At 41.1% G+C, this 23,939-nt stretch overlaps 1 protein-coding gene, 1 long non-coding RNA gene and 1 other non-coding gene across 5 annotated transcripts in view; 1 reads left to right on the top strand and 2 right to left on the bottom strand.

Moving 5' to 3' along the window:
• GJB7 (gap junction protein beta 7) overlaps nt 1-17,936 on the bottom strand; it is an 86,615-nt gene extending 68,679 nt beyond the window's left edge. The window contains exons 1-3 of one of the 3 annotated variants that reach the window (XM_037039417.1): nt 17,800-17,936; nt 12,001-12,061; nt 7,172-7,960 (exon numbers count right to left, since the gene is read on the bottom strand). In XM_037039417.1, coding sequence (XP_036895312.1) covers nt 7,178-7,933 — 756 coding nt within the window. In that variant the 5' untranslated portion in view covers nt 7,934-7,960; nt 12,001-12,061; nt 17,800-17,936 and the 3' untranslated portion in view covers nt 7,172-7,177. Of the gene's footprint in view, nt 1-7,171; nt 7,961-12,000; nt 12,062-17,799 lie in introns of those variants that run through there. The other 2 variants (XM_037039418.1, XM_037039419.1) reach the window with 2 other exon arrangements.
• Nucleotides 4,470-5,385, bottom strand: LOC118982365 (uncharacterized). The gene is made up of 2 exons (XR_005065524.1): nt 5,130-5,385; nt 4,470-5,032 (listed from the first exon to the last, which is right to left on the bottom strand). It is a non-coding gene; the product is annotated as an uncharacterized LOC118982365 (long non-coding RNA).
• On the top strand, nt 12,670-12,802 carry LOC118982419 (small nucleolar RNA SNORA41). The gene has a single exon (XR_005065545.1). It is a non-coding gene; the product is annotated as a small nucleolar RNA SNORA41 (small nucleolar RNA).
• Nucleotides 17,937-23,939: the final 6,003 nt, after the last annotated feature.

Raw genomic sequence — 23,939 nt, 5'->3', positions numbered from 1 at the left:
ATCCCTTCATGGTAGATGTTCACTGCAGAAATGAAAAGATGCATATGCATTTCTCAAAGTATGACTCTGGTCGTTTTGATATGAAGGGAATTACACTATCACTTCTACATGCAAAGGAGACTTGGAAATGAGGTTTTTTATAGCTGGGCCCATTGCCCCTCCAACAAAATCAGAATTCTAGATGAAAAGGAGGAAATACTGGGTACACAAAAGATGGACGAGGAAAGAGGAACGCAAATATTTTTCCAAGAAAGATTGAGCTCCTAGGTACAGAGACCTAAGTTGTGGGGATACAAGGATACAAAGAGATGAGTGAGAGAAGGTCTTTGACTTGGCCACAATCAGTAGTTTTAGCATCATCAGTAAGCAAATTAATGTAACTAGGGGCAATCTCACATTTGCTCACTTTTCACAGGAAGTCAAATCTCAAGTTACTGCATTTACTTTCACTTACACACTTTCTAAATGAAAGCACTTGCTAACTTAGTGATTAATATTCCTTTACTAATGGGATTAATGGTTATTAATTTAGATAAAGACATTCTTCTAGAAAAATACATGGAAATTGTATTGCTTAATATTTGTTTCTGGCCCTGGCTGGTGTAGCTCAGTGGATTGAGCGCAGGCCTGCAAACCAAACAACCATGGTTCGATTCCCAGTCAGGGCACATGCCTGGGTTGCAGGCCAGTTCCCAGCAGGGGATGCGTGAGATGCAACCATACATTGATATGTCTCTCCTCCCCTTCCCTTCCCCTCTAAAGATAAATAAAATCTTTATTAAAAAAGTATTTGTCTCTGGACACAATCTGTTGCATAGTGACTTTTTACCGAAGGATAGGATTCTAGATTCTAGTTCAACTTTCCTATTCTGTATAGGCAAATAGGTTCATCACTATCATTCGGTGTGTGTAAACTGATTGGAGGCATTAATTTCTGAAAAAAAATTAAGATTAAAAATAAATTACATATATTACTTTTCCCTGAACAACATTTTTCTTTTCCTTTTTAATAGGAACTTAAATCTCCATAGAGAGGGAGGGTCTGATACTTCACCTCCAAGTAGATGGGAATGTTGACCTATTTGGTTAACATCCAGAACTCAGTCACTTTGCTTTCAAACAGGATATATGGTACATTATAGTATTTTATTTTTTAATTATGTTTTATTTATTGTGCTATCACAGTTTTCTCAGTTTTCCCCCTTAGCCCCACTGCACCCAGCACCCCCACTCCCTCAGGCGATCCCCACACCATTATTCATGTCCATGAGTCATGGGTCTTAAGTTCTGTACTCCATTTCCTATGCTGGCTCCATGGCTATTCTATAACTCTATTTGTATTTCTTAATCCCTCACCTCTTCACTCATTCTCCACACACCCCTCCCATGTGGCAACCATCAAAATGCTCTATATCCATGAGTTTGTCTCTGTTTTTGTTTGCTTAGTTTGTTTTTAGATTCAATTGTTGATACGGACTAATTGCCATTTTATTGTTCAGAGTTTTAATCTTTTAAATAAGTCCCTTTAACATTTCATATAATAATGCTTTAGTGATAATGAAGTTTTGTGGGGGTTTTTTGTCCAAAAAGCTCTTTTTCTGCCCTTTGATTCTAAATGATAGCTTTGTTGGGTAGAGCAATCTTGGTTGTAGGTCTCTGCTTTTCATGACTTTGATTGTTCCTTGCGCATCCCTTCTTGCCTGCCTGCCTGCCTGCAGTGTATGTGTGTGTGTGTGTGTGTGTGTGTGTGTGCGCGCGCGTGCGTGCGTGCAATCAGCTAACAGCCTTATAGGAACTCCCCTACAGGTAAATAACTACTTTTCTCTTACTGCTTTTAGATTCTCTCTTTTTAACTTTTTGGCATTTTAATTATGATGTGTCTTGGAGTGGGCCTTTTTGCATCCATCTTGTTTGGGACTCTGTGCTTCCTGGACTTGCATGTCTATTTTCTTCACCAAACTAGGGAAGTTTCCTTTCATTATGTCTTCAAGTAGATTTTCAATTTCTTGCTGTTTTCCTTCTGGCATCCCTATGATGTGAGAAGTCCCAGAGGCTGCTTATACTATCCTCATTTTTTTAGGTTCTTTTTTCTTCTTGTTCTGATTGGTTGTTTTTTGCTTCCTTATGTTCCAAATAATTGGTTTGGTTATCAGCTTCATCCACTCTACTGTTGAGTCCCTGTAAATTGTTTTTTATTTCAATTAGTATATCCTTGGTTTTTGATTGGATCTTTTTAATGCTGTTGAGGTTTTTACTAAGTTCCTTGAGCATCCTTATGACCAGTGTTTTAAACCAGCGTTTTAAACTCTGCTTCTGATAGATTGCTTATCTCCATTTCATTTAGTTCTTTTTCTGGAGTTTTGATCTGTTCTTTCATCTGAGCCATGTTTCTTTGTCTCCTTGTTTTAGCAGCCTCCCTGTGTTTGTTTCTATGTATTAGGTAGAGCTGCTACAACTCCCTATCTTGGTAGCATGCCCTAATGTAGTAGGTGTCCTGTAGGGTCCAGTGGCACAGTCTCTCCTGTCACCCAAGCTGGGTACTCAAGGTGTACTCTTTGTACGGGTTGAGTACACTCTGCTCTTGTAGTTGAGCCTTGTTTGTTGTTAGTGGGATTTTCCAGGGCCAGTCAGCTGCAAGGACTGGCTGTGACCACTGACAACTAACCTCCATGCTCTGTGGGGATCAGCTGTGCAGGGGCAGGGTGGTGGTGTTCCAATGTGTTCTGTAGCTGTCCACTGGGTGTGCAGGCTCTGGGGTTTCCCTGATGGTGCAGGCCAAGGTCAGCCCCACCTGTGTTTTGCCAGGGGCCACACTGCCATTGGGTATAAAGCAATCTGAGATGGCTGCTACTTGTGGTGGGTGTGGAGATTCCCAAGCAAAGCCAAGCTGTGAATCTAGGCTGGCTGCTACTAATGTCAGGCCTGGGATCACTTAGCAAGAAGTACAAGGGTGAGAGGCTCACTGAGGCCAACTGTTGCTTGTTTGAGATTTGGGAAGTTATGGAGCATGACCCAAGACCAGCCATTCATATGGAAAAGTCTCTGTTAACAGCTTGGGTGGGCTTGTAAATTGTTTGGGACAGAATCTCAGGGGGTCTCCAGGGTGGGGCAAACAGTGTTAGCCAGGTTGATGGAGTCTCAGATATGGTCCCCCACCTGCTGGCTCTGTGGCTCTGTTATGGGGGAGGGTTCAGAAAAAGGACAGTGGTCCCTGCCTGCCATTCTGTCTAGGAGAAAGCTGTCCCCCAGCTCTTGCCTTTGTGCTAGACACCCCAGCTCCTCCCTGTGTGCCACTGGTGCCTTTCAAGGTGCTACACCAGTGCTGGAGCTCAGGAAGTTTGTGTGTGGGTTATTTAAGAGGAACTGCTTTTGACTTCAGCCATTTCTTCCACAGACTCAATCCCTGCTGGTTTTTTCAGCCAGAAGTTGAGGACACTTACCTTCCTGGCACTAGAACCCAGGGTTGGGGAGTCTGGTGTGGGGTTGAGACTTCTCACACCATATCTCTCAAGATTTTTTCCCCACCACATGTGCATGTGGGACTAGCCCATTCCATGTTTCTGCCCCTCCTACCAGGTCGAATGGATGTTGGTTCTTTAATTCTGTAGTTGTTGGACTTCTATTCAACTCAGTTTCTGACACTTCTGAGTGATGGTGGTTCTGTAATAGAGTTGTAATTTTGATGTGGTTGTGCAAGGAAGCAGGCTGTGATTACCTAAGCCACCATCTTGACTGGAAGTCTAATATATCGTACTATATTACTATGTTACAGTATTGTAAAAGGTAATGTTCATGATCTCGGAATAGGAGAGTTGTTCATTAGATACTCTGACATAGAGGAATCGTGATAGGTCTGTGGGAAATTCTCCAGTGTCCTAAAATTGCCCATGTCTTCCATACCTGGAGGAAGATTTACTTTGGAGAAAAGACCCAATTTTATATTAAAGTGCTTCTGGAGGGCCTCTTTCCCAGCACCTTTGTTGGGCTTTTGTCATACGGTCCAACTGAATGCTGGCATGTTCTGCCATGTGCTCCCGCACTGCTGCTTTCTTTCCTCACCAACTTTTTACAGAGCTGTTAAATCCCCTTCCTTGTGGTTTATCCAGTATTAAACATGCAAACACAATAAAATGTAACTTAGAAATCAAGTGGCATCACTACTTACGGAAATTGTTGCATGCCTGTGATGGGGTATGTGCTAGAAAATGGAGAGGAGGTGCTTGGGCTTTTTAATGGCTTTATCTTCTTTATAAAATTTTTAAAAACAAAAGTAACATATAAAACAATGAACAGATTTATAAAGAAAAAGTTCGTCTCTCCCTCTCTTACTGTAATCAGTCTCTAGACCCTTCCACATCTTCCTGATTTACACAAACATTCCATACATACGTACTTATAACAGTATGCCCAATGCCGAAAAAGGGAAGGCTCAGTATGAGAGAAGTGTCCTATGTCTTTTTTCTACTATACAAGAAGGAGACTTACGAAGAGTATGATTTTATTAGGACTCAGTTGCAACACAGAAACTCGATTTAAACCAGCTGGAGCAAGAATGTAACGGAACTGCAGAAAGGGTGGGGATGGGGCCAGGGTCAGACCACACAACTGAGGAATTCAAACATTCTCAGGTCTCTGCCTTTTCCCCTCCCCTCTCATCTTTGCAGTCTGTCTGTCTGTCTGATGGAAATGGGCTTAATTTCTTCTGGAAAACTGGAGCCATAGTCACTTGCAGTCCTAGGCATTCTTTTGTACAAGCACTTGAAAAAGATTTCCCTGCACCTCCAATTAGAAGAAACACTGTGGCCAGGGACAAAGTCTGCAACCAGAAAGGTTTGGGGAATGAGTGCCAGGGAGTCAAAATAACTGAAAATCAGAGATGAATGAAATTAGGAAGACGTCCGTTTAGTGAGTGGGGCAGCCTAATGTAGTGAGAAAGTAGTTTAAGGAAGACCAATGGTGATTGTTAACTGTGCTTTTCTAGGTAAACATTCCTGAAAAAACTGACTGCCTGTTGGGATCTTACTTTCTTCATCTCTGATGAGGAAGACCAATGGTGGTTGTTAACTGTGCTTTTCTAGATAAACATTCCTGAAAAATGTGACTGCCTGTTGGGATATTACTTTCTTCACCTCTGAGGTTACTATCTGCTCTCTGAGCTCCAGAAAGGTAAGAAGGTCAAGTGAGGCAACTGCATAAATGCAGGATGCAGGTGTAAGATGCTGCACCCCATCTTCACACCCATGCTCCTTAATGAAAGTGGAAATTTTCTTGAGACAAGAATCATGCATCTCTAAAGGTGTATAGCATAGTATCTGACTTCACTCGATGATGGTTCAATAAATATTAATGTATTGATAAGAAACAAGATGGCAAAATTTAACTGCCAACTTTGAAATACTTTGGTTTTTCACTGACAACAAGACAGCCTCCAGAAAGTTCTTACAGAAAACACTTTTTTGTAAATTAAGCTTATAGGGGGAAATATTCCCCTTTCTATCTAAGCAACTTCATTCACAGCCCTTGCTCCCATTCCCTTTTAGTCTTCACTCTGGGCAAAATAGAGAAGCAGGTAATGTACATATCCATCCGATCTTTGCTCGAGTCGGGCTCGCTGTCATCACTAATGAGGAGAAGCTGAGCTTCCCAAGAATGTCTTTGGCAGCAAACCCACTCAGACTGAAAAATTCCCATGTCGACATTCCAGTTCTGTGCACTAAAATTCTGCTTTCTAGATGTCATGTCATGATCATGGCTTCAAAAACGTTATACCTCTTTACCTATCACTGTCAGCAAAGACCATTTAAGTCCTTCTTAAAGGACTTCTTTAAGTCCTTCAATGGTTACCTACATTTATGAAAGCAAGAGGTTTTTGTGTAAATGGAAAAGTGTGTGGATGTAAGGTTAGAAGTCCAGCAGTGATCTGGGCCACTGAAGGAAAGGAAAAAATTGCAAAGTTAATCTTCCTCCCTGTTGTCAAGGACACAGTCATGAGGGCAGGTTATGAGCTCTGTTTGTGACACGGTCTACAGGCTACATAATGACACAAATGACCTTCATTGTGCATGAATTATAGTGAAATCCTGTTCTGAACTTGTCAGAACAAGTCTCTCAGAATCATTGTACTCAGTTCAGCCAAGCAATGCTATCAGTAACAGCCAAATGACACTGCAAAACTGCTTCAGTTTTATTCTGGAGAAAGGTACAGAGGTTAGAATATCAAACCCAAAGAGTTATTTTCAAAAAGAACGTAACAGTATAGTACACAATTACCTACTTCACAGGTAGGGGGGATGTACTAGTAAGTTAAAGGAAACTGGCATATTGTGCAATACACTGAATTCCTGATTATAAAACAGTCCAATAATACAGAAATTTACGAAGTACTTTAGAGTTCTATGGTTAAAGAGAAGCGTTAAATGGGCATATTCTCTTTCTGGGTCTTCCCCCACTCCCTATCAATGTGCTTATTATCTGTGGAGCCTGCCCTCCATTGTGATGCGAGTGACCCTCCCTAATACCTGTTAGTTCAGGCTTGGGGGGGGGGAGGTATCCCCCAGTGACCACGTGTTTAACTTGGAGACCACTAAATGATGGCTCTTTTTTCCCCTCCCCTCTCACCCACTAATATCCAGGGACACAAACTGCTGAGTCACGGGCTCTGTGGTCTTTCCCCCAGGCCGGGCCTCCTCACTGGATATGCTTCTGTGTGTCCCGGATCAGCTGCCACCCAACCCTCACCATAGTCTTTCCTCGCAGAGGTTGGGTAGGGCTGTATGAGTGGAGCCTTGGCTGCCACCCTGGAAAGATAGCCAGTGCCTCAATAGCAGGTGGGAGGCCATCACATTTGTCAGAAATGTCACTTTTCCTCTCTTCCACTTGACAGAGCCAAGCACTTAGGAAGGTGCTGTTAGTTGGATTTCTTAGGATTAGTTTGCAATCAACTATTCAAACACAGTTCATGTACCCACATGAAGCCTGCCACAGATGATGAGACCTCTGGTGTACACAACTGAGCACATACTGAAACATTTTTAAATTCCTCCCAAATTACATTAGAGCTGACACCTTCTGTCTTCCAACCCAGCCTAATAGGTCTTGCTTAGGCAGGGTGCAGGGTTTCTTTGTTGAAGCTTCTTGTGTGTCGCAAGGAAGCTGCATTTTACTTGGCTGGGCTGTGCTAATGGTGGAGGCTGAATGGTGATTCTGGAGTGGTGGGGGGCCCCCCTACCTCACCATGCTCAACCAGCCTAAGGGGGGGGGCCCTCACCACTGAGGACTTGAGTCGTTTAGAATACTTTTGGAGAGAGCACCTCATAAGGCACTTGAGAACCAAAAAGCTCACTTCAATGAAATTCAACCCAGTGCACAGGCACGAGGTAATCACCATGAAGAGGATGAAGATGGTTTTCTCAGTGGGTTTGGACGTGAAGCAGTCCACAGTGTTGGGACAGGGCTTCAAATCACACTTCATAAAGTAAGGAACACTAAAGCCATCATACAGCTTGTAAAATAAAACCAGGAAGCCAATTTCAAAACTGATTTGAACAATGAGGCTAAAAAGGTAGGTGTACCACAGGCCCCCATCCGTTGTACCGAGGCTAACATGTAGTTTCTTTCTGTGCCTTTTCTCCCCACCCTCACGATAGGCTACATGTAGAGCAACCAGCAGCGAAGGCATGGAGACCATGATCAGTTGCAAGGCCCAAAGTCTGACCTGGGAGATGGGGAAGAAGTAGTCAAAGCACACATTTTCACAACCAGGCTGTCTAATGTTGCATTCGAACTCCTTCTGCTCGTCTTTCCACACGTGCTCTGCCGCCACCATGTAGACCAGCAAGCGGAAGATGAACACAACAGCCAGCCAAATCCGCCCAGTCCCAGTTGGGTGTTTATTCACTCCACTTCGGAGGTCTCTGAGGAACATCCAACCCATGGCTTACGCTCAAAAGAAGGCAAGATTCTGCAAAGGGAAACAATTTCGTTATGATTCATCTACTTCTATTCCACTGACCATGTATGTCTACTGTCTTACTTGATTATAGGGTTATGGGAGCTATACAAAAATTTCTGCATTATGATCACCCTGGATGTGGATGGCTCTCTAAGAATCCCATTGGACACAAGTGGCAAACACAAAGCCTGTGGGCCGAATCCAGCTCTTCACCTTGTTTCATATGGTGCAGCACCTTGTTTCTACCTGGTGGCAGCGCTGAGATCGTTTCCCCTAGTTAAGGAGTAGTTTACGTTCATACAGTTCAAATGTAATTCCTAAGATCACATTCGGCCCTTTGAAGGCAGCCTTGAGGCTGACGCTGTCCCCGGTGAAAATGACGTTGCCACCCCTGCCATAGGACATGCTCACTTTCATACAAGGAGATGCTACAAATAGTCCACAGATGTAATTGATCCCATGCCCAGTTTAATTGGGAATTTGGCTGCTCATCCCCCACACACTAGCCTACTTTCAAACAAAGCCTTTAAGTCTATTGCTTCCCTGAAAGGGTGAATGGGTTCTATTGCCGATCTAGAAAGAACTGGATATAAATCTCAAGGTTACCATGGTACCTGAAGGTATCCCTCACATGCCAGCTTCCTGAAGTCAGAGTCTCTACTCACTTTCTCTAATTTGTCAGTGCCCCCCCTCCGGCCTGCCGCTCCTTCAAGGTTATCCCTACCTCCTATGCTAGTGTCCCATGCTAGCAGCCGAGCTTGCTTACAATTTGGTAGTGAAAAGTGAAGTTCTACAATACCAACTTTCTCAAGCTGTGCTCCTTCATCCCTCCAGACCTACTTACACCCATACCCATTATCTTTTTTACCAAGTTTGGAGGGAGAGGTCAGTCTTTTCTTGCATCAAAATGATCATTCCAGCTTTACATCCCCTTCTTGATCTGTCCATATTCCTTGTCTAGTTAAGTGTCATCACCAGCATCCAAGCACCCAACTCAGAAATCTCATATTCATTCTGGACTCTTCTCATGACCCTTTTGTAATTGCCCACCAAATTCTTCTGATTCCTCCTAATCTCAAATTTATCTCAAAGTTACTGTTGAAATCTTTATCACCTATGCAGTCCTCCCATATGCAGTACAGATGATGAGACTTATTTTCAGTCTCATCATCTCTTTTCTTATCCTCCTAGTACATACTCAATTCTGCTTAATTCTCTTCTGCTTCTCTCCATCTCTTGCTTTCTTTCTGTATAAAAGCTGATAAAAACCTGGGGAGCCTTCTGTTTCATTTCAGTGACATCATCTTTCTGGCACATTCTGCTTCTGTCTTGTTTATAATTGAACTTTGTGAGTAATTTACAGATTCAATGCAATACCTATTAAAGTACCAATGGCATATTTCACAGACGTAGAACAAACACTTCAAAAATTTATATGGAACCATAAAAGACCCCAAATAGCAGCTGCAATGTTAAGAAAGAAGAACAAAGTAGGAGGGATCACAATACCTGATATCAAACTGTATTACAAGCCACTGTAATCAAATAGAGAACTGGCTGACAGTGACCAGAGGGGAGAGGGGAGGGAATTTCGGGGGAAATAAGGGAGGGATTTAGAGGAATTTATATAAAGGATACATGGACAACAACTGAGAAGGGTGGAAATGGGAGGGAGGGGGGAGCATGGGGGGTGGGATGGGATGGGAGTAATAGACAGAAAAGTGTACTTGAAAAATAATTAAATAAAAAAATTGGAGGCAAAAAAAATAATTGAACTTTGTGGGCTGGGCCCTAGATTTTGTCAGTTGGGCCCATTGTGTGATTTCCACTCTCTGTTTAGTGCTTTTGAGCAGGGTGCCAATCCAATTTCCATTATTTTATTTTTGCTTAAATTACAAGAAATTTATTAGGGAAAATGCCTGTGAAAGGAAACAGGAAGGAAGCCAGGAGAAGCTCAGGAAACTATCAGACCATGATGCAAGTCTGACCCCAGGGAAGGAAGAAATGAAGTCTAGGTAGAAGTGACAAACGGGTGCAATTTTTTTTAAAGCACAGTCCATCTTCAACACTATTGCACAGGTGTACAGCACAGTGGCCAGACAACCACACACCTCACAAAGTAATTTCACTCTTTCAAAACAGTTTCTCAGTGGTGGCACTATTGCCATTTTGGGCTGGGTAATTCTCTGTTGCCGCTGTCCTGTGCACTGTGGGGTGTTGAGCAGCATCCCTGGCCACTATCAGCTACATACTTGTTATCACCACCTCCTACCCCCATTTGTGTCAACCAACAGTGTTTCCAGACATTTCTAAATGTACCCTGGAGAAATAAGACCAAATCTCTCCAGTTGAAACTGCTTAAGCAGAAGATGTGGATTGGAGTTTCAGGTCTGCCATTAATATACTTTGTGATGTCTCAGGTGAAAACCTTGCCATTTCAGGCCTCATTTCCTATTACAGAAATAATTGCCTTTTACTTCATAGGCTCAGCAAGGGGAGTATCATGGAAATGGCTGTGAGGGGAACTAAGGGGTTAGGAAAATTGGGATATTGTTCTAACAGGACACCTGTTGGAGCACATCACATTGTTTCCTCCTGAGGGAACAGTATGTAGCAAGCCCACACGTGAGGGCCCTGAGGACATGGATGAAGGTTAAGAGCTATTTTTAGAGAAAACAAAGATACATGTACACGTTGCTCTCTATTCAGTAGGAAATAAATACTCCAATGTCCTTGGTTTCAGAACACAAACAAAATTGTATTAAATAAAAAGGATTCTCAAATCCACCTGAAAGGTTAATGTCTCCATGAATCATTAAAATGAAGCCCCAGAGACTGTAAAATAATAAAAGGTGTTATGTTTCCCTACAATGTGTGTCATTGGACATCTGTTCATGTTCCCAGGCAGGTATTCATGTGAAGTTACAGAACATTTTGAAGTGCTCTGCTGGGCATTTTAGAGAAGGGAGAAAGGTAAAGTAGATACAGACTGTTTTGCTAAAAAAAAAAAAAAAAAAAGCAGTTTTAAAAGGGGGGAGGTATTTGAACGGAATCCAAAGACTGATATCATCCACTGTGTCAGGATTATGAATTTCATTTGACTGATAAATGTTCAATCTACTTTGAAATTCTCTGCTGATGGAGAGGCAATGGTCTTCCTCGGGGTGGGGAGTGTNAAAAAAAAAAAAGCAGTTTTAAAAGGGGGAGGTATTTGAACGGAATCCAAAGACTGATATCATCCACTGTGTCAGGATTATGAATTTCATTTGACTGATAAATGTTCAATCTACTTTGAAATTCTCTGCTGATGGAGAGGCAATGGTCTTCCTCGGGGTGGGGAGTGTTCTTGTGTTAGTTCACTTTTAACAGCTGGCTTAGCATAGTGGCTGAGCCTCGGCACAGCATTGAACTTGGGTTCAAGTCCAAGTTTATCTGTGATAATAGTGCCTATCCCATGGAGTTCAAAACAGTCTGACATATGGTAGGTGCTCAATAAGTATTATTATTATTGATATTATTTTATTATTTATCATGAAAACTTCTTCTTAATTTCAAAGTAAAGTCTGTAAAGTCTTTCTAATTCCAAGTTAAATATATTTTTTCCCTAGTTCTGTTCCTGTGAAGGTGGAAAATAGGAATCTCCATTTAGTAACCCTTTAAGCACCTGAAAGCAGTGAAGTTATTAGCTTAAAATTTATATATATGTATATATTTTTAAAAAGATTTTTAAACTTATTTTTAGAGACAGGAAGGGAGGGAGAAAGAAAAGGAGAAAAACATCAATGTGTGAGAGAAACTTCAACTAGTTGTTTCTTGCACCAACTAGGGACCTGGGCTGCCACCCAGGCCTGTGCCCTGACCGTGAGTCAAACTGGTGACCTTGAGGTTTGTAGACTTGTGTTCAACCCACTGACATACACCAGCAAGGGCTATATTGTTTTATATGTTAATAATTTGTGTTGTCGCCTTATTTTAATAAGGATCTTTAATTTATTTCTTTTATTAAATCACTAAGGTTTATTCTCAATTTTTAAAGAGTTTCTACTTACCAATTCTAATGAAGCAAGTCTATGATTTTTCTCCTTTCACTTAACTGCACAGGAATTCAATCTGGAAAAGGTGATTAATCAATATTTTTAGAAAGTAAATATTTGATATTTTCAATATCAGGAGTAATTTTGGAAAGTTGCAAAATTCTGCCAAACGTTCGATCTAAAGTAAAAGTGGAAATGCGAAGAAGGTGCTGGGACAGCCAGACTTCCACATGTGAAGGAGTACGGTTGGATTCCTACTGCACATCATTAAAAAAATTAACTCAAAATGGATCGATAGGAGCTAATACCATGAAACTTTTAAAAGAATGCATAGTGGTAAATCTTTATGAGTTTGGACTTGGTCATGGATTCTTAGATATGACACCAAAAACATGAGCAACAAAAAGAAAATGATAAATTGAACTTCATCAAAATTAAAAGACTTTTGTTCATCACAGAATATTATCAGGAAAGAAAAAACAGCAAACCTACAAAATGAGAAAAAATATTTGTAAGTCATATTGGTAAGGTCTTAATATTCAAAATATATAATATATATAAACTAAAACTCAACAACAAAAGACAACTCAAAAAATGAGCACAAACTTGGGTGAACATCTCTCCAAAGAAGATATGCAAAAGGCCAATCCACACATGGAAAGATTTCTTTCTTAAAAATATAATTTCCACAGCTACTGGTCTGCAGCTGCCCTGATGGTGGCAGTTATGGCATTCCTCTCTGGGAAAGGACTTGCTACACAGCTAAACACCTCTTTCTTAGCGAAGTAGAAAGTGGGCATGTGTGTGACAGACACAGAAAAAAGAATAAAATAAAAATATATTTTATTGATTATACTGTTACAGTTGTCCCATTTCCCTCCCTTTATTCCCCTCCGTTCTGCACATCCCCTCCACCCACATCCCCACCCTCCTTAGTTCATATCCATGGACACACATGGAAAGATTTCACTGTCATTAGTCATTAGGGAAGTGGAAATCAAAACTACAATGAAATACTACTTCACACTTACTAGGATGAGTACAATTTTTTAAAAGTAAACTAACAAGTGTTGGCAAGTGTTGGAGAAAGTGGAACCGTTGTACAAAGCTGATGGGAATGTAAAGTGGTGCAGCCACTGTGAAAAAAGTGTGGCATTTTCTCAAAAATTTAAACATGATGAGCGCAGGCCTGCGAACCACATGATTGCGGTTTGATTCCCAGTCAGGGTACATGCCTGGGTTGCAGGCCAGTTCCCAGCGAGGGACTCACGAGAGGCAACCATACATTGATATTTCTCTCCTTCTCTCCTTCCCTTCCCCTCTAAAGATAAATAAATTTAAAAAACCTTTTAAAAATTTTAAACATGAAATTACCGTATGACCCAGCAATTCCTCTTTTAGATATCCCCCCCCGCAAAAATAAAAACGATGACTCAAAGAGATTGAATGCCAGTGTTCATTACGGCATTATTTTCAATAAGCAAAAGGTGCTACCAAGTCAAGTTATATCAACAGATGAATGGAAAAACTAAAGAATTAAGTCAGAAAAAGGAAGGAAGTTCTGCTCTGGCTGGTGTAGCTCAGTGGATTGAGTGTGGGCCTATGAAGCAAAGGGTCACCGGTTTGATTCCCCGTCAGGGCACATGCCTGGGTTGCGGGCTAGGACCCCAGTGGGGGACACATGAGAGGCAACCACACATTAATGTTTCTTTCCCACTCTTTCTCCTTTCCTTCCCCTCTCTCTAAAAATAAATAAATAAAACATTCTTTTAAAAAAGGAAGGAAGTTCTGCTACATGCTTCAGCAAGGATGAACCTTGAAGGCATTATGGTAAGTGAAGTAAATATTGTGAGATTCCACTTATATGAAGCATCTGGAAAATTCATAGAGATAGAAAATAGGCATTACCAGGGAGGGACTTGAAGGAATTAAAATGGGGAGTTATTGCTTAATAGTTAGAGTTTCTGTTTAAGGTTGAAAAGGTTTTAAAAATAGATAGTAGTAATTAATTTGTGTGAACATAAAATAGTTGCAATGCTAAATTTTATGTTATATTTTTACCTATATATATCATATATATTTTTTTTACAAAAAAAGTTTCCCCAAAATGTGGGTGAATGGAAGCCTATTTAGAATTTAAGGGAACAATAGTAGTTCAAATAATCTGAATGTTTATGGAGAACTATTTGTATAGGGAATGGAAATAGGGACAAAAGGAGGAATAACAAAATATTAATGCTTATCAATAAAAAAGTTCTTATGATTTTATTTGTTCAGGATTTCCTGTGTTGCCCATGATTGTTTTTTTACAAAAAAGAACATACAAAATAAACTGAAGAAAATAAGCTTAATAAAAACAAAACACCAGGAAGTCAGAATTATCACTCTTTTATGCATGTATGTTTTTGTAACAGTTGAGCAAGTCTGTTTATATAGAATAAACATGTACAAGTCAATCATATTAATATATTCCTGGAAGGTTACCATGTAGGAAAATCCTGTGCTGAGTCTTGTCTGTCTCTAATCAATCTGTCTTGTCTCTATGTACATGTCAACAACTCCCCAAATTGTATGTTTCCCATCCAGACTGCTCATCTGTGAGCTCCAGCTGCCTCCTGCACGTCTGTAGGATGCCATCTCATAAACTGTCAATGTTCAGGAGTGAACTCTTGCTATTGCTTACTTCATTTTCGACCTCCCCCTCAAACACTGTCCCTCCTCAGTGCCCCCCACCTCAGCAAACCACACCACCCTCCATCCAAGTGTCGAAAGCAGAAACACAGAAGTTGTCCTTCACCTCCTCTCTGTCCTGAACCCCACATCCAATCTTTCAAGTCCAAAGTTTCTACCTTCAAAATATACAGCCCAAAACTTATTTTTTGTTCATCTGTCCTGCCATCACCCTGATCCAAGCCTCCCTCATCCATTGTCTGGTATCTGTCTCCCCTTTTCTCATCTTGGCCTCTTCCAACTTATTCTCCATTCCATAACCAGATTAAGATTTAAAATGGGAGTTATATTGTCTCATTTCTCTGCTTGAAACCCTAACAGGGCTTCCCATTGCATTTAAGATAGAAAAACAGGGCCAAATACTTCCCTGGATGGCTAAGCCCTGCACAGCGGTTCCCTTGCCTGTCTGCCCCACCTCACTGTGCACGTGTCCAGGGTGATGAATTCCAGGCATGCTCCTTTTCTCACTCCCTTCTTGAGCCCTGACCGCCACTTTGTTTCTGCCGCCTGTGGTGCTCTCATTCCTTTGCCTGAATTAGAGAGGCGTTCTCTGACCCTACCAATCTAAATTTAATCTTCTTTGTTTACAATATTGGCCTTTTTTCCTTCATGCCTCTTATAACTTACAATCACATACTTACTTACATGATCAATATCTGTTTATGAGAGAGGAGATTAGTGTTGCCAGATGGAGCTAATGAAAATGGAGAATATCCAGTTAAATTTGTATTTCAGATAAATAATGAATATAATTCTCGTATAAGTATGCTGCCCAATATTTGGGATACTTATACGAAACAAGTATTCATTATTTACCAGAAATTAAATTTAAATGGGCAATCTACATATATTTTATCTGGCAATCTAAGCAAGTGCCTTGATTGTCCACTATTGCACACTCAGTGCCTAAATAACAGTGCAAAATTCAGAAATGAATGGGAACAAGCCTCTCTAGATCTTAGAAACTTCCCCAGAAACACTTGGGACTCTCAGCCACGCCTCTCCTTGATTCCAGCCCCTCTATCTCGACCTGAACTGTGTCGCTCCATTCTCCATTAAACTCAGCATTCCCGTTCTCAGGTCCCCACTTCCTTAACTCCTAGCTGGACTTGAGGTCTGGGCCATCCTGCTCCATCTCTGCAAGAAAAGCAAGCAGAAGATGTCCCCAACATCTTGTCTACCAACATTCACCAACACCCACTTAGGTCAAATGATTCATCCTCCCCCCTCCACCTACCCATGGCTCCCATCTCAAGGCCACGAGTGGTTCTCATCCCCATGCACTTGCTTGCACTGCTCCTTCCTCTTTTCTGCCCTACCTCCTCTTCATAGCCCTCCAAGTTGTGACTTTTCTCTCTTGAAATTTCTTAGCCCCTAAGCCTCAGCACATATTTTTGCATTTGATGATCTAACATCTTAATTAGTCTTACATAGATCATTTCTCCACCATATATGTTGCTTGGAGTTGAAGGCCATGTTTTCTACTTGTTTTGTGTCCTCCAAAGGGCTTAGCATGAAGTAACTGTTTAGTAAATATCTATTAGTTACATTTAGCCTAAAAAATGGCAAATATGAATCTCAGGTGAGGTGTGCAGTCTCAACTGCTGTGGGTTTTGCTATAGAATAAATTGTTCATATAGTCTTTAAGGGCCTTTACTCTTCCCATCGACCACACTGAGAGATTTGGCTAAAAAAAAAATGAGAAGGGAAAGTAATTTTCATATCACTTGGCTGTCGTATCTAATATTAATATTGACAGGAAATATTATATTCATTTCTATTTGCTCAAATAATTCAAATGTTCAACTTACAGCAACAGTTTTCATTACTGACATCAATGTTGATTCAACCATTTAATAATTTGATTAAAAATTCCAAGTAAATTTGGAAAACCACAATTCAGTTCACCACCTGTTTTGCAAATAAAGGTTTTTTGGTGGAAAACAGCCATTCCCTTTTGTTTCTTGTTGTCTACAGCTGCTTTTATGCTGAAATAACAGAGTTCAGCAGTTGCAGAGATGGTCCGCAAAGCATAAAATATTGACTAATTCTCCCTTTGCAGAAAATGTCAGCTGACTTCTGATAGACACATCATACTTAAAATCACACTGGAACCAAGTTGCAGAACTTAAAAGATCTGGGCTGATAAGAAACAACACATGATCGATTATGCTCAAGAGAGAGCCAGGTGAAGCCGTGTTGAGAGTGCAGCGTGAACGAAGCTGCAAGTACTTGGAGTGGAGACGAGGGGTGGAAGAAGAAGCCGTTACCCAGCCCGTGGTGGGCGAGGCAGGACCGGCTCAAAGGACCCGAGCTTCTGCAGTCAGTGTCTTATTCTCCTGATAAGTAGCGATTGAATTTCAGCAAAGCAACTTTTTTTGTTCACTAAATTTTAGTTACTTTACATTTTATTGTTTTCGTGATGTTTGATTTTTCTTTTGTAAAAAGAAAAATCCATAAGTCCAAGGATTCGCCTAGAGTGTGAAATGATTTTACACCTAATTTTAAGTTTTATGCCTGTAACTAAGAGTGTACTAAAAATATAAATTGTCAACACTGAGGTTTCCGTGAGCAATGCTGAGTAGAATATACCCGTGCAGTCTGAAATATGTACACATATGCCACTTGTCTGGTATTTTAATTTCCTATGTGAATAAAGCTGTTGTCATTTTTACAGGATCACTTTTTAGGAACGTGCAAAGGTTGTCCTCAAGTCATACAGAAACGGGCCCAGAAAAATCTTGTGCTGTTCTTCTATGCCCCCATCGCCCCACTCATTCGCATCCACTTACACTGTGCTCAGGCCGGGAATTCTGACTTGGCCACAGCCTCCAAAAGCCCCCAGTCAACAACACATTGCAATCGAGTGGCATAACTTAGAGGCAGCTTATCCAGAAAGGGCATCTTTGATGAGGCACAAAACTGAACAGTTTTTAGAGACATATAAACCTAGTATGTCTAGGTTTATAATAATTAGGATTACTTTCCTCTCTGAAAATTTTTAGAAAGAAGTAATGACTACCCAATTACAAGAAATGCCATTTTCCTATTAAATAAATACTATCATAAGAGAAATAAGCTTACCTCTTGACACAGATGTGGAGATTAAGAAGAGATCCTGTTGGTTGCTCATTTGATAAAAAAAAAATCATGAGTTGATTAAATTATTTGCCTGACAGGGAATTAGTGCTTTAGACTTAGGAAAATGGAGCCCAGTGGTTTCCAAGGCAGTGTAAGCCAAACAGGTGTAACCTGATCATTTGTTTTGGCTCATAACCTAGATGAGAATCCTTGTGTCTCTGTTCTTTACAGTGTATGTAAAAAGAGAAGTGAAGCTAGAAAAACAAATTTAAAGCCATTCACATACAGTTCATTGAATATCCTTTTTAATAAAATCTTGTCATCATCACCACAAAAGAGCTAGAACAATGAGAGTGTTCCATCTCTTTAAATGATTTTCCAAGGTTATTTATTAAAGCCTATCTATAAAAAAGAACAATAGGCAAAAGAACAATTTAATTCCGTCTATGTTTGATGAGCGTATTTTAACTTTACTTCATATCCTATTAGAAATCCTGTAGGTAAACAGGCATCATAAAAATCACTCTCCCAACCCCAGGAAGTACTGGTAGCATTTTCTATGTATATGAGAGAGAGAAAGAGCGAGAGAGAGAGCAAGTTCTTTCATGTTATCCTTTTGTGGACCCATTTCTAGGTGTGAGTTTGGCTAAAAGTAAAGATGTGTAGAAATGAACATGAAGTTATGTCTCTTAGAATAAGAATAGCTTAGAAGCAGAATTTTGCAGCTGGAAGTTGTAGTAGATGTCACAAAGTTGAATGCCCTCGTTTTAAAGGTGAGAAAAGAGAACTCAGCCCTGGCTGGTGTAGCTCAGTGGATTGAGCGCGGGCCTGCGAACCAGAGGATCGTGGTTCGATTCCCAGTCAGGGCACATGCCTGGGTTGCAGGCTGGTTCCCTGCAGGCCAACTCCCAGCAGGGGACACACAAAAGGCAACCATACATTGATGTTTCTCTCTCTCCTTCCCCTCTAAAGATAAATAAATAAAATTTAAAAAAATAATTAAAAAAAAAAAGAAAAGAAAAGAGAACTCAGAGGGCAGCCAGCCTCAGCTTCTAGAGCCAGTACAGAAAGCAGAAGAGAGGTGGGGACGAGACCCCGTCTCAGAGCTCTTTTCTGTGCACCGTGAGGGCCAGCTCGGCAGACCGTAGGAGCTTCGGTGCAGGGTCTCTCAGGACATCCTTACCATCTCTCAACACCCATGGCCTCCAAAATTATTCCATATACTCACACATTCCATCCAAAATTCAAAGAATGATGCAGTCTATTTTGGAAGATCAGCAATTTACATTAATTTTACTACTGGATGAAGCTTCTCCATACCCAGTAAACCAAACCTTTGTTTGATTGTATTTTTTTTTTTTTTGGTTTGATTTATACAGAGATCCCAGGGTCCCAGAATGGAGACCCAGTTTCCAAAGGGTTGTCATCGTGATAAGATCCCGAAGCCTTGTCTCTGCAGTTGATCATCCCTTTCCACGTCCACTCCTTGTTCATAACTAGCACTTACCAGACTCCATCCATGGTCTTAAAACATGATCTGCTTCTACTGAGACACCTTCTGCGAGGCACAGTTGAACCGAGGTACTTTCTTGTTAAGGTGACCTTCCGGGTGGCCTCACTTCTGGGTGATTCCCTGAGCGCTAACATTTAGAGGGCCAGGCTTTCCACAATGTTAGCAATGACCCAAACAAAGGTGGCATTCAGGGACCCAGTGAGAGGCAGATGCATAATTTTCTAGACAAATGTCCCTGACCTCAAGGATCTTGCAGCCTCTGGCACAGACACCAGGGAGAGAGAAACTGCCGGGCGAGGAGGACGACTCTAAGGAAGAGGCAGGACGGGGTTGGGTCTTTGTGGAACGACAGGCAGGATGATGGGCGTGTCCTGGACAAAGTACCTCTACTGAACCATCCACCTTCTCGATTCTATTCACGATTACTTCTATGCTTTTAATACAAAGGTTTCATTCTTCTACCTTTTATTTTGTTTGGGAGAAACAAACAATGCAAAAAGAGTGGTATGTGGTAATAACAATAACACCCTCTTGAGGTCAGAAAGCTAGGGATGGGGAGAAATGAGAGAAGGCAGAACTGGACAAAGAGGGTGGAGTGAAAACTGTGGACCCTATTCTCCTCTGCTCCTTTTAAGTTCTGGACCTTGATAGATTTCTTTTCAGTGTGAGAATGTGGCCCTGCAGAATGTCAGCAAGAGGCAGAGCCTTCAAATACCCAATGCTTCCCCCTGGATAAACTGCACGAGAGTGGGGGCGGCGGGAACACCTGTCTTGGTGATCGGTCTGTTAAGAAAGACCACAGAGTGGAGTTGAATGCAGACGCCATGTGAGAAGAAGTGGTGACTAAGGTTCTACAAGTTTCCATCATAGCTGGCCACAGCAACGACTTATTAGCACCACTGGGCACTGGGAACCATCTTGCACGAAGCACTGCGCTCTGAAGCTGGCCTGTACTTCTTTTTCAGTGTAATGCTTCTTCCGAGGGGGGTCAGCCGTCTTTTCTGCTCAGCTTAGTTACAGTTGGAGCACTGTGTGCACTGTGCTTTGTTCTGGACATTTCACAAACTGACGTAGGTCTCGAAAACAGTGACCAGGATAGAGACAGTGTCTCTAAAGATCATGAAAAGAAGGACTGGGGCAACTGGAGATGTTTACCCTGGAGAGGCAATGTCCAATGGAGTTACTTGTCAGAATTTCACATCATTATATTTCTGGATTTTTTTTCCCTTTTGCAATTGTAGAGATCCCACAGACTCCAAGTTCAGATAAACCAGGGTTTGAATCCTGGGCCTGTTTCCTGCTTCACATGTCTGTGCTCAAGATGCTTGTGTCCTCTTAGCCTTCATTTCCTCGTCTGCAAAATGGGAGGAACATTCCCTACCTCAGTGTAACTGCTCAATAAGTGGTAGCTGCCGTTTTCTCTGTCTGTCAAAGTAGCACTGACCTTGGGTTGTGAGATTTCCTGTCAAAACAGGTGGCACAGAAAGGAAGGAAGTATGCATAGAATTCAAAAACAAACAAAAATTACCCTTTGTGCTGGCACAATTGCTTTTCAGGACAATTTGTGAACACAAGAGAACTACAGGAAGAAGGAAGAAACTGTCTCTTCATAACAGCTCTTCTCTATTATACCAGGTGCTTGTAGGAGATTTATGGCTCCTAGAACAACTTCAGAAACACAATAAATATTCTTTTATAATATGGATGTTTGTAACATCAAGTGCTTCTGAGGTTTCACATTCTGGTAAGAATGGGTTGATAGAGTCTCTGCCTTGAGCCGCTGCCTCTTATTCTGGTGCCATGGGTGATGCATCCACCTTCTGACTGAGCAGAAATGCTCCCTGGGAACAGAATACCGGAGGGATGTAGGAGAGGTCACACTTCAGTATAATTTCTGTATCTAAAATGAGTTTTCAGCACTTGTAAATGCAAATGTAAGCACTGTCTCATTGACTTTACCCACTTTTTAAGAATTAAATTTGACGTAACATTGGTTAATGACATATAAATTTCAGGTGTGTAGCACTATAATTCGACCTGTGTACTCTATTGCATGTTTACCACTCAAAGGCTAGTTGCCTTTTGTGGTCATATATTTGACCCCCTGTACCCAATTTGCTCTTAACTACTATTTAAACCAGCCCTTTCTGAACCCAGGGGTGTGACAAAGTGCCCGAACCACAGCTGGCTGTCAGCAGGGCCTTAGCTCCTGGCCCCACCCAGATACCACGTCTCCTTCCAGAAAGGGCTCACATTTTCAGCGTCTGTGCTCAAAGCATCAAATCATGTCCTTTTCATGTCCAAGGAATGTTTGAGATCTTGTTTCCCTAAGAAAAAGGAACTCACATATTCCCTAGAATCAGTTTAGGCTCCACTTTCTCAAACCTTTCAGGGCTAGACAGAGCTCAAAGTTGACAGATCCATGTGCCTGTAGTTCCAGTTAATTTTTGTTGTAGGAGTCACAGTAAAAGGCCCTGTTTTCCTCATGAACATTTTGTGCACCTTTATTCAAAAAACGAGTGCACAGTATCAGAAAACATTTAGATGCAATTTATATGGTCACAGTATGTGTAGTGTAACAGTCACTTTTGTGACAGGTAAGCTGAGCTTTTTTATCTCTCTCCCCTTATTTGAATTTGCTTAAAAATTAATATGAATGGCTTTGTGTGCACATGGATGTTAATGCAGATACTGGAGAATAAACAGCACATTTAAATCTTCTCCATCAACTTTTGCCAGATAATCATTTCTTCACTTAGTGACTTGCATGCTCCCCCTGAAAAAGAATAGTTAAATTTCAGATGGAGACAAAAATATAGGCAATGAAATCCCATTTCATATAGAAAATCTATAAGTCTGTCGAGGTAACCTGGAGATTAATAATGTAAAACATAAATACATACATGAGTAAGGATCTTGCACTCCAGAGTGGTTGGAATAAACTTATTGCAACTGTAGCTTCATTATGTGCTTGGAAATAGCTCCGATTACCTGGCTGTCATGCCAGAGGATTGGGTAACTATTTCTGCCATATTATAGGCATTTGATAAATGGTAGTTCAAATTCAGATTGGAAAAGTAATGAATAGCATTTGAAGCAATTTGAGATTCCCCTATGTAAAGGGACCTCAATGTGTTAAAAGTAGAAGCATTATTTCTTCAGATCATTGCTTATTCCAATGGGACAGATGGGCAAAAATGTTAATATGTACATACATAAATACATAGATAATTATTGAAGATGAAATAATCAGGTAAAATGCTTCTTCCAGACCTTGACTAAACTAAAAACAGATAAATTAACAAAAAACATTTAAATATTATCTTAGACATCTTTTTTGTGTTTCACATGAGAAAACACACATTCAAATACCTCTCAGGGCTTAACGTCTGTGCATTGCACCACTCTGCCTCTTGCCCTAACAGCTCAGCAGATGGTGTTCCATAAAATAAACAGGGACAGAGGGTAGCTGTCCATTCTTTGAAGTTTTAAGAGCCAAGTATGTTTACATTTTGCTTTTTGTGGTACAATAAACACAGTTAACTGCGCACAGCTTGCATGTGGCTGCACCTAGAGTTAAGATTACAGCACTCGAAGCCGATACTCTGTGGCTACACCCTGAATTTCAAGATCAGCTTCTTTAGCCTACTAGAAAAGCTGAGAAGTAAACCCAGCATGCGTAATGGCCTTTCTTTTTAAAGACTATTTCAGTGGGTTTGGGGGAATGGGGAGTGGAGTAGTCAAGGCTTTATTCATTTTGGCCTTTTGAAAGGATAATGTATTTCAGAACACCCTCACCACTTTTGTCCCTGAGAACATTGAGAGTGAGAGCAGGAGAGCTGGGAGCAATACATTTGACTGAAGATTTGGGGAGGGAGGAGGAATCTGGGTAACAATTATTGCTCTCTTACCCCTCCCCTCAGAAAGTCCTACTGAAATGAGACTGTTAGGGGGCAGGGTTTGATGTGGTACTGAATCTCCCCAAGACCCTGTATGTAAATTTATATAAAGGCCAAGGACTGAGCTCTCCTTTCTTGGTGTATGATTATCCCAGAGCTGACTTTTTGGAGGGTCTTTAATATTTAAACACAAGACAGATTTACCCTGAAGCTAACAAAGCTTAAACTTCAAGGCCCCTCACTTGCACAGCCCCCTCCAAGACTGTGGAGGAGGGGCCCTAGCAGTGTGTTCTCATTGTTATTTTTTCCTATAAAGTTTGCAGACATAAGACATTTAAACTGACAGGATGATCAATGGCGACTGCTGTCGCCCTCTGCTGCAATTTCTCCTTCATTGCAATTTGCCTCCTGTCAGAGTTGGAATGGCCGTGGGCATTTTGAAGATCTAGCTAAGGGAAAGTTGTTCCAGGTTTAGTTTTGGTTTAGTGGGATATATTTGTGTTGTTCACATTCACCTTGGCTTAGAACTAAGTTATTGCAAGTTGTTGTGATTCCAAGAATATCTTATTGCCCTCTGTGCACACTCACTCGTTGCCTTAATCAAAGGTGCAGAAATCGAGGTCTCATTGCAATTTGTATGTGTCCAAAGAAACCCAACACCAGAAGGATGTGGACTATGGAGGAGAAATGAGGTTTGATGTATCAAGGAGATTTTAGTCTGGATAATTGTT

This window comes from Sturnira hondurensis, unplaced genomic scaffold, assembly GCF_014824575.4.
Source record: "Sturnira hondurensis isolate 20B ecotype Veracruz unplaced genomic scaffold, ASM1482457v3 Scaffold0025370, whole genome shotgun sequence".
NCBI classification, from domain to species: Eukaryota; Metazoa; Chordata; class Mammalia; order Chiroptera; family Phyllostomidae; genus Sturnira; species Sturnira hondurensis.
Note: the sequence above shows the minus strand (reverse complement) of the source record. Positions and strands in the feature narration are given on the sequence as shown.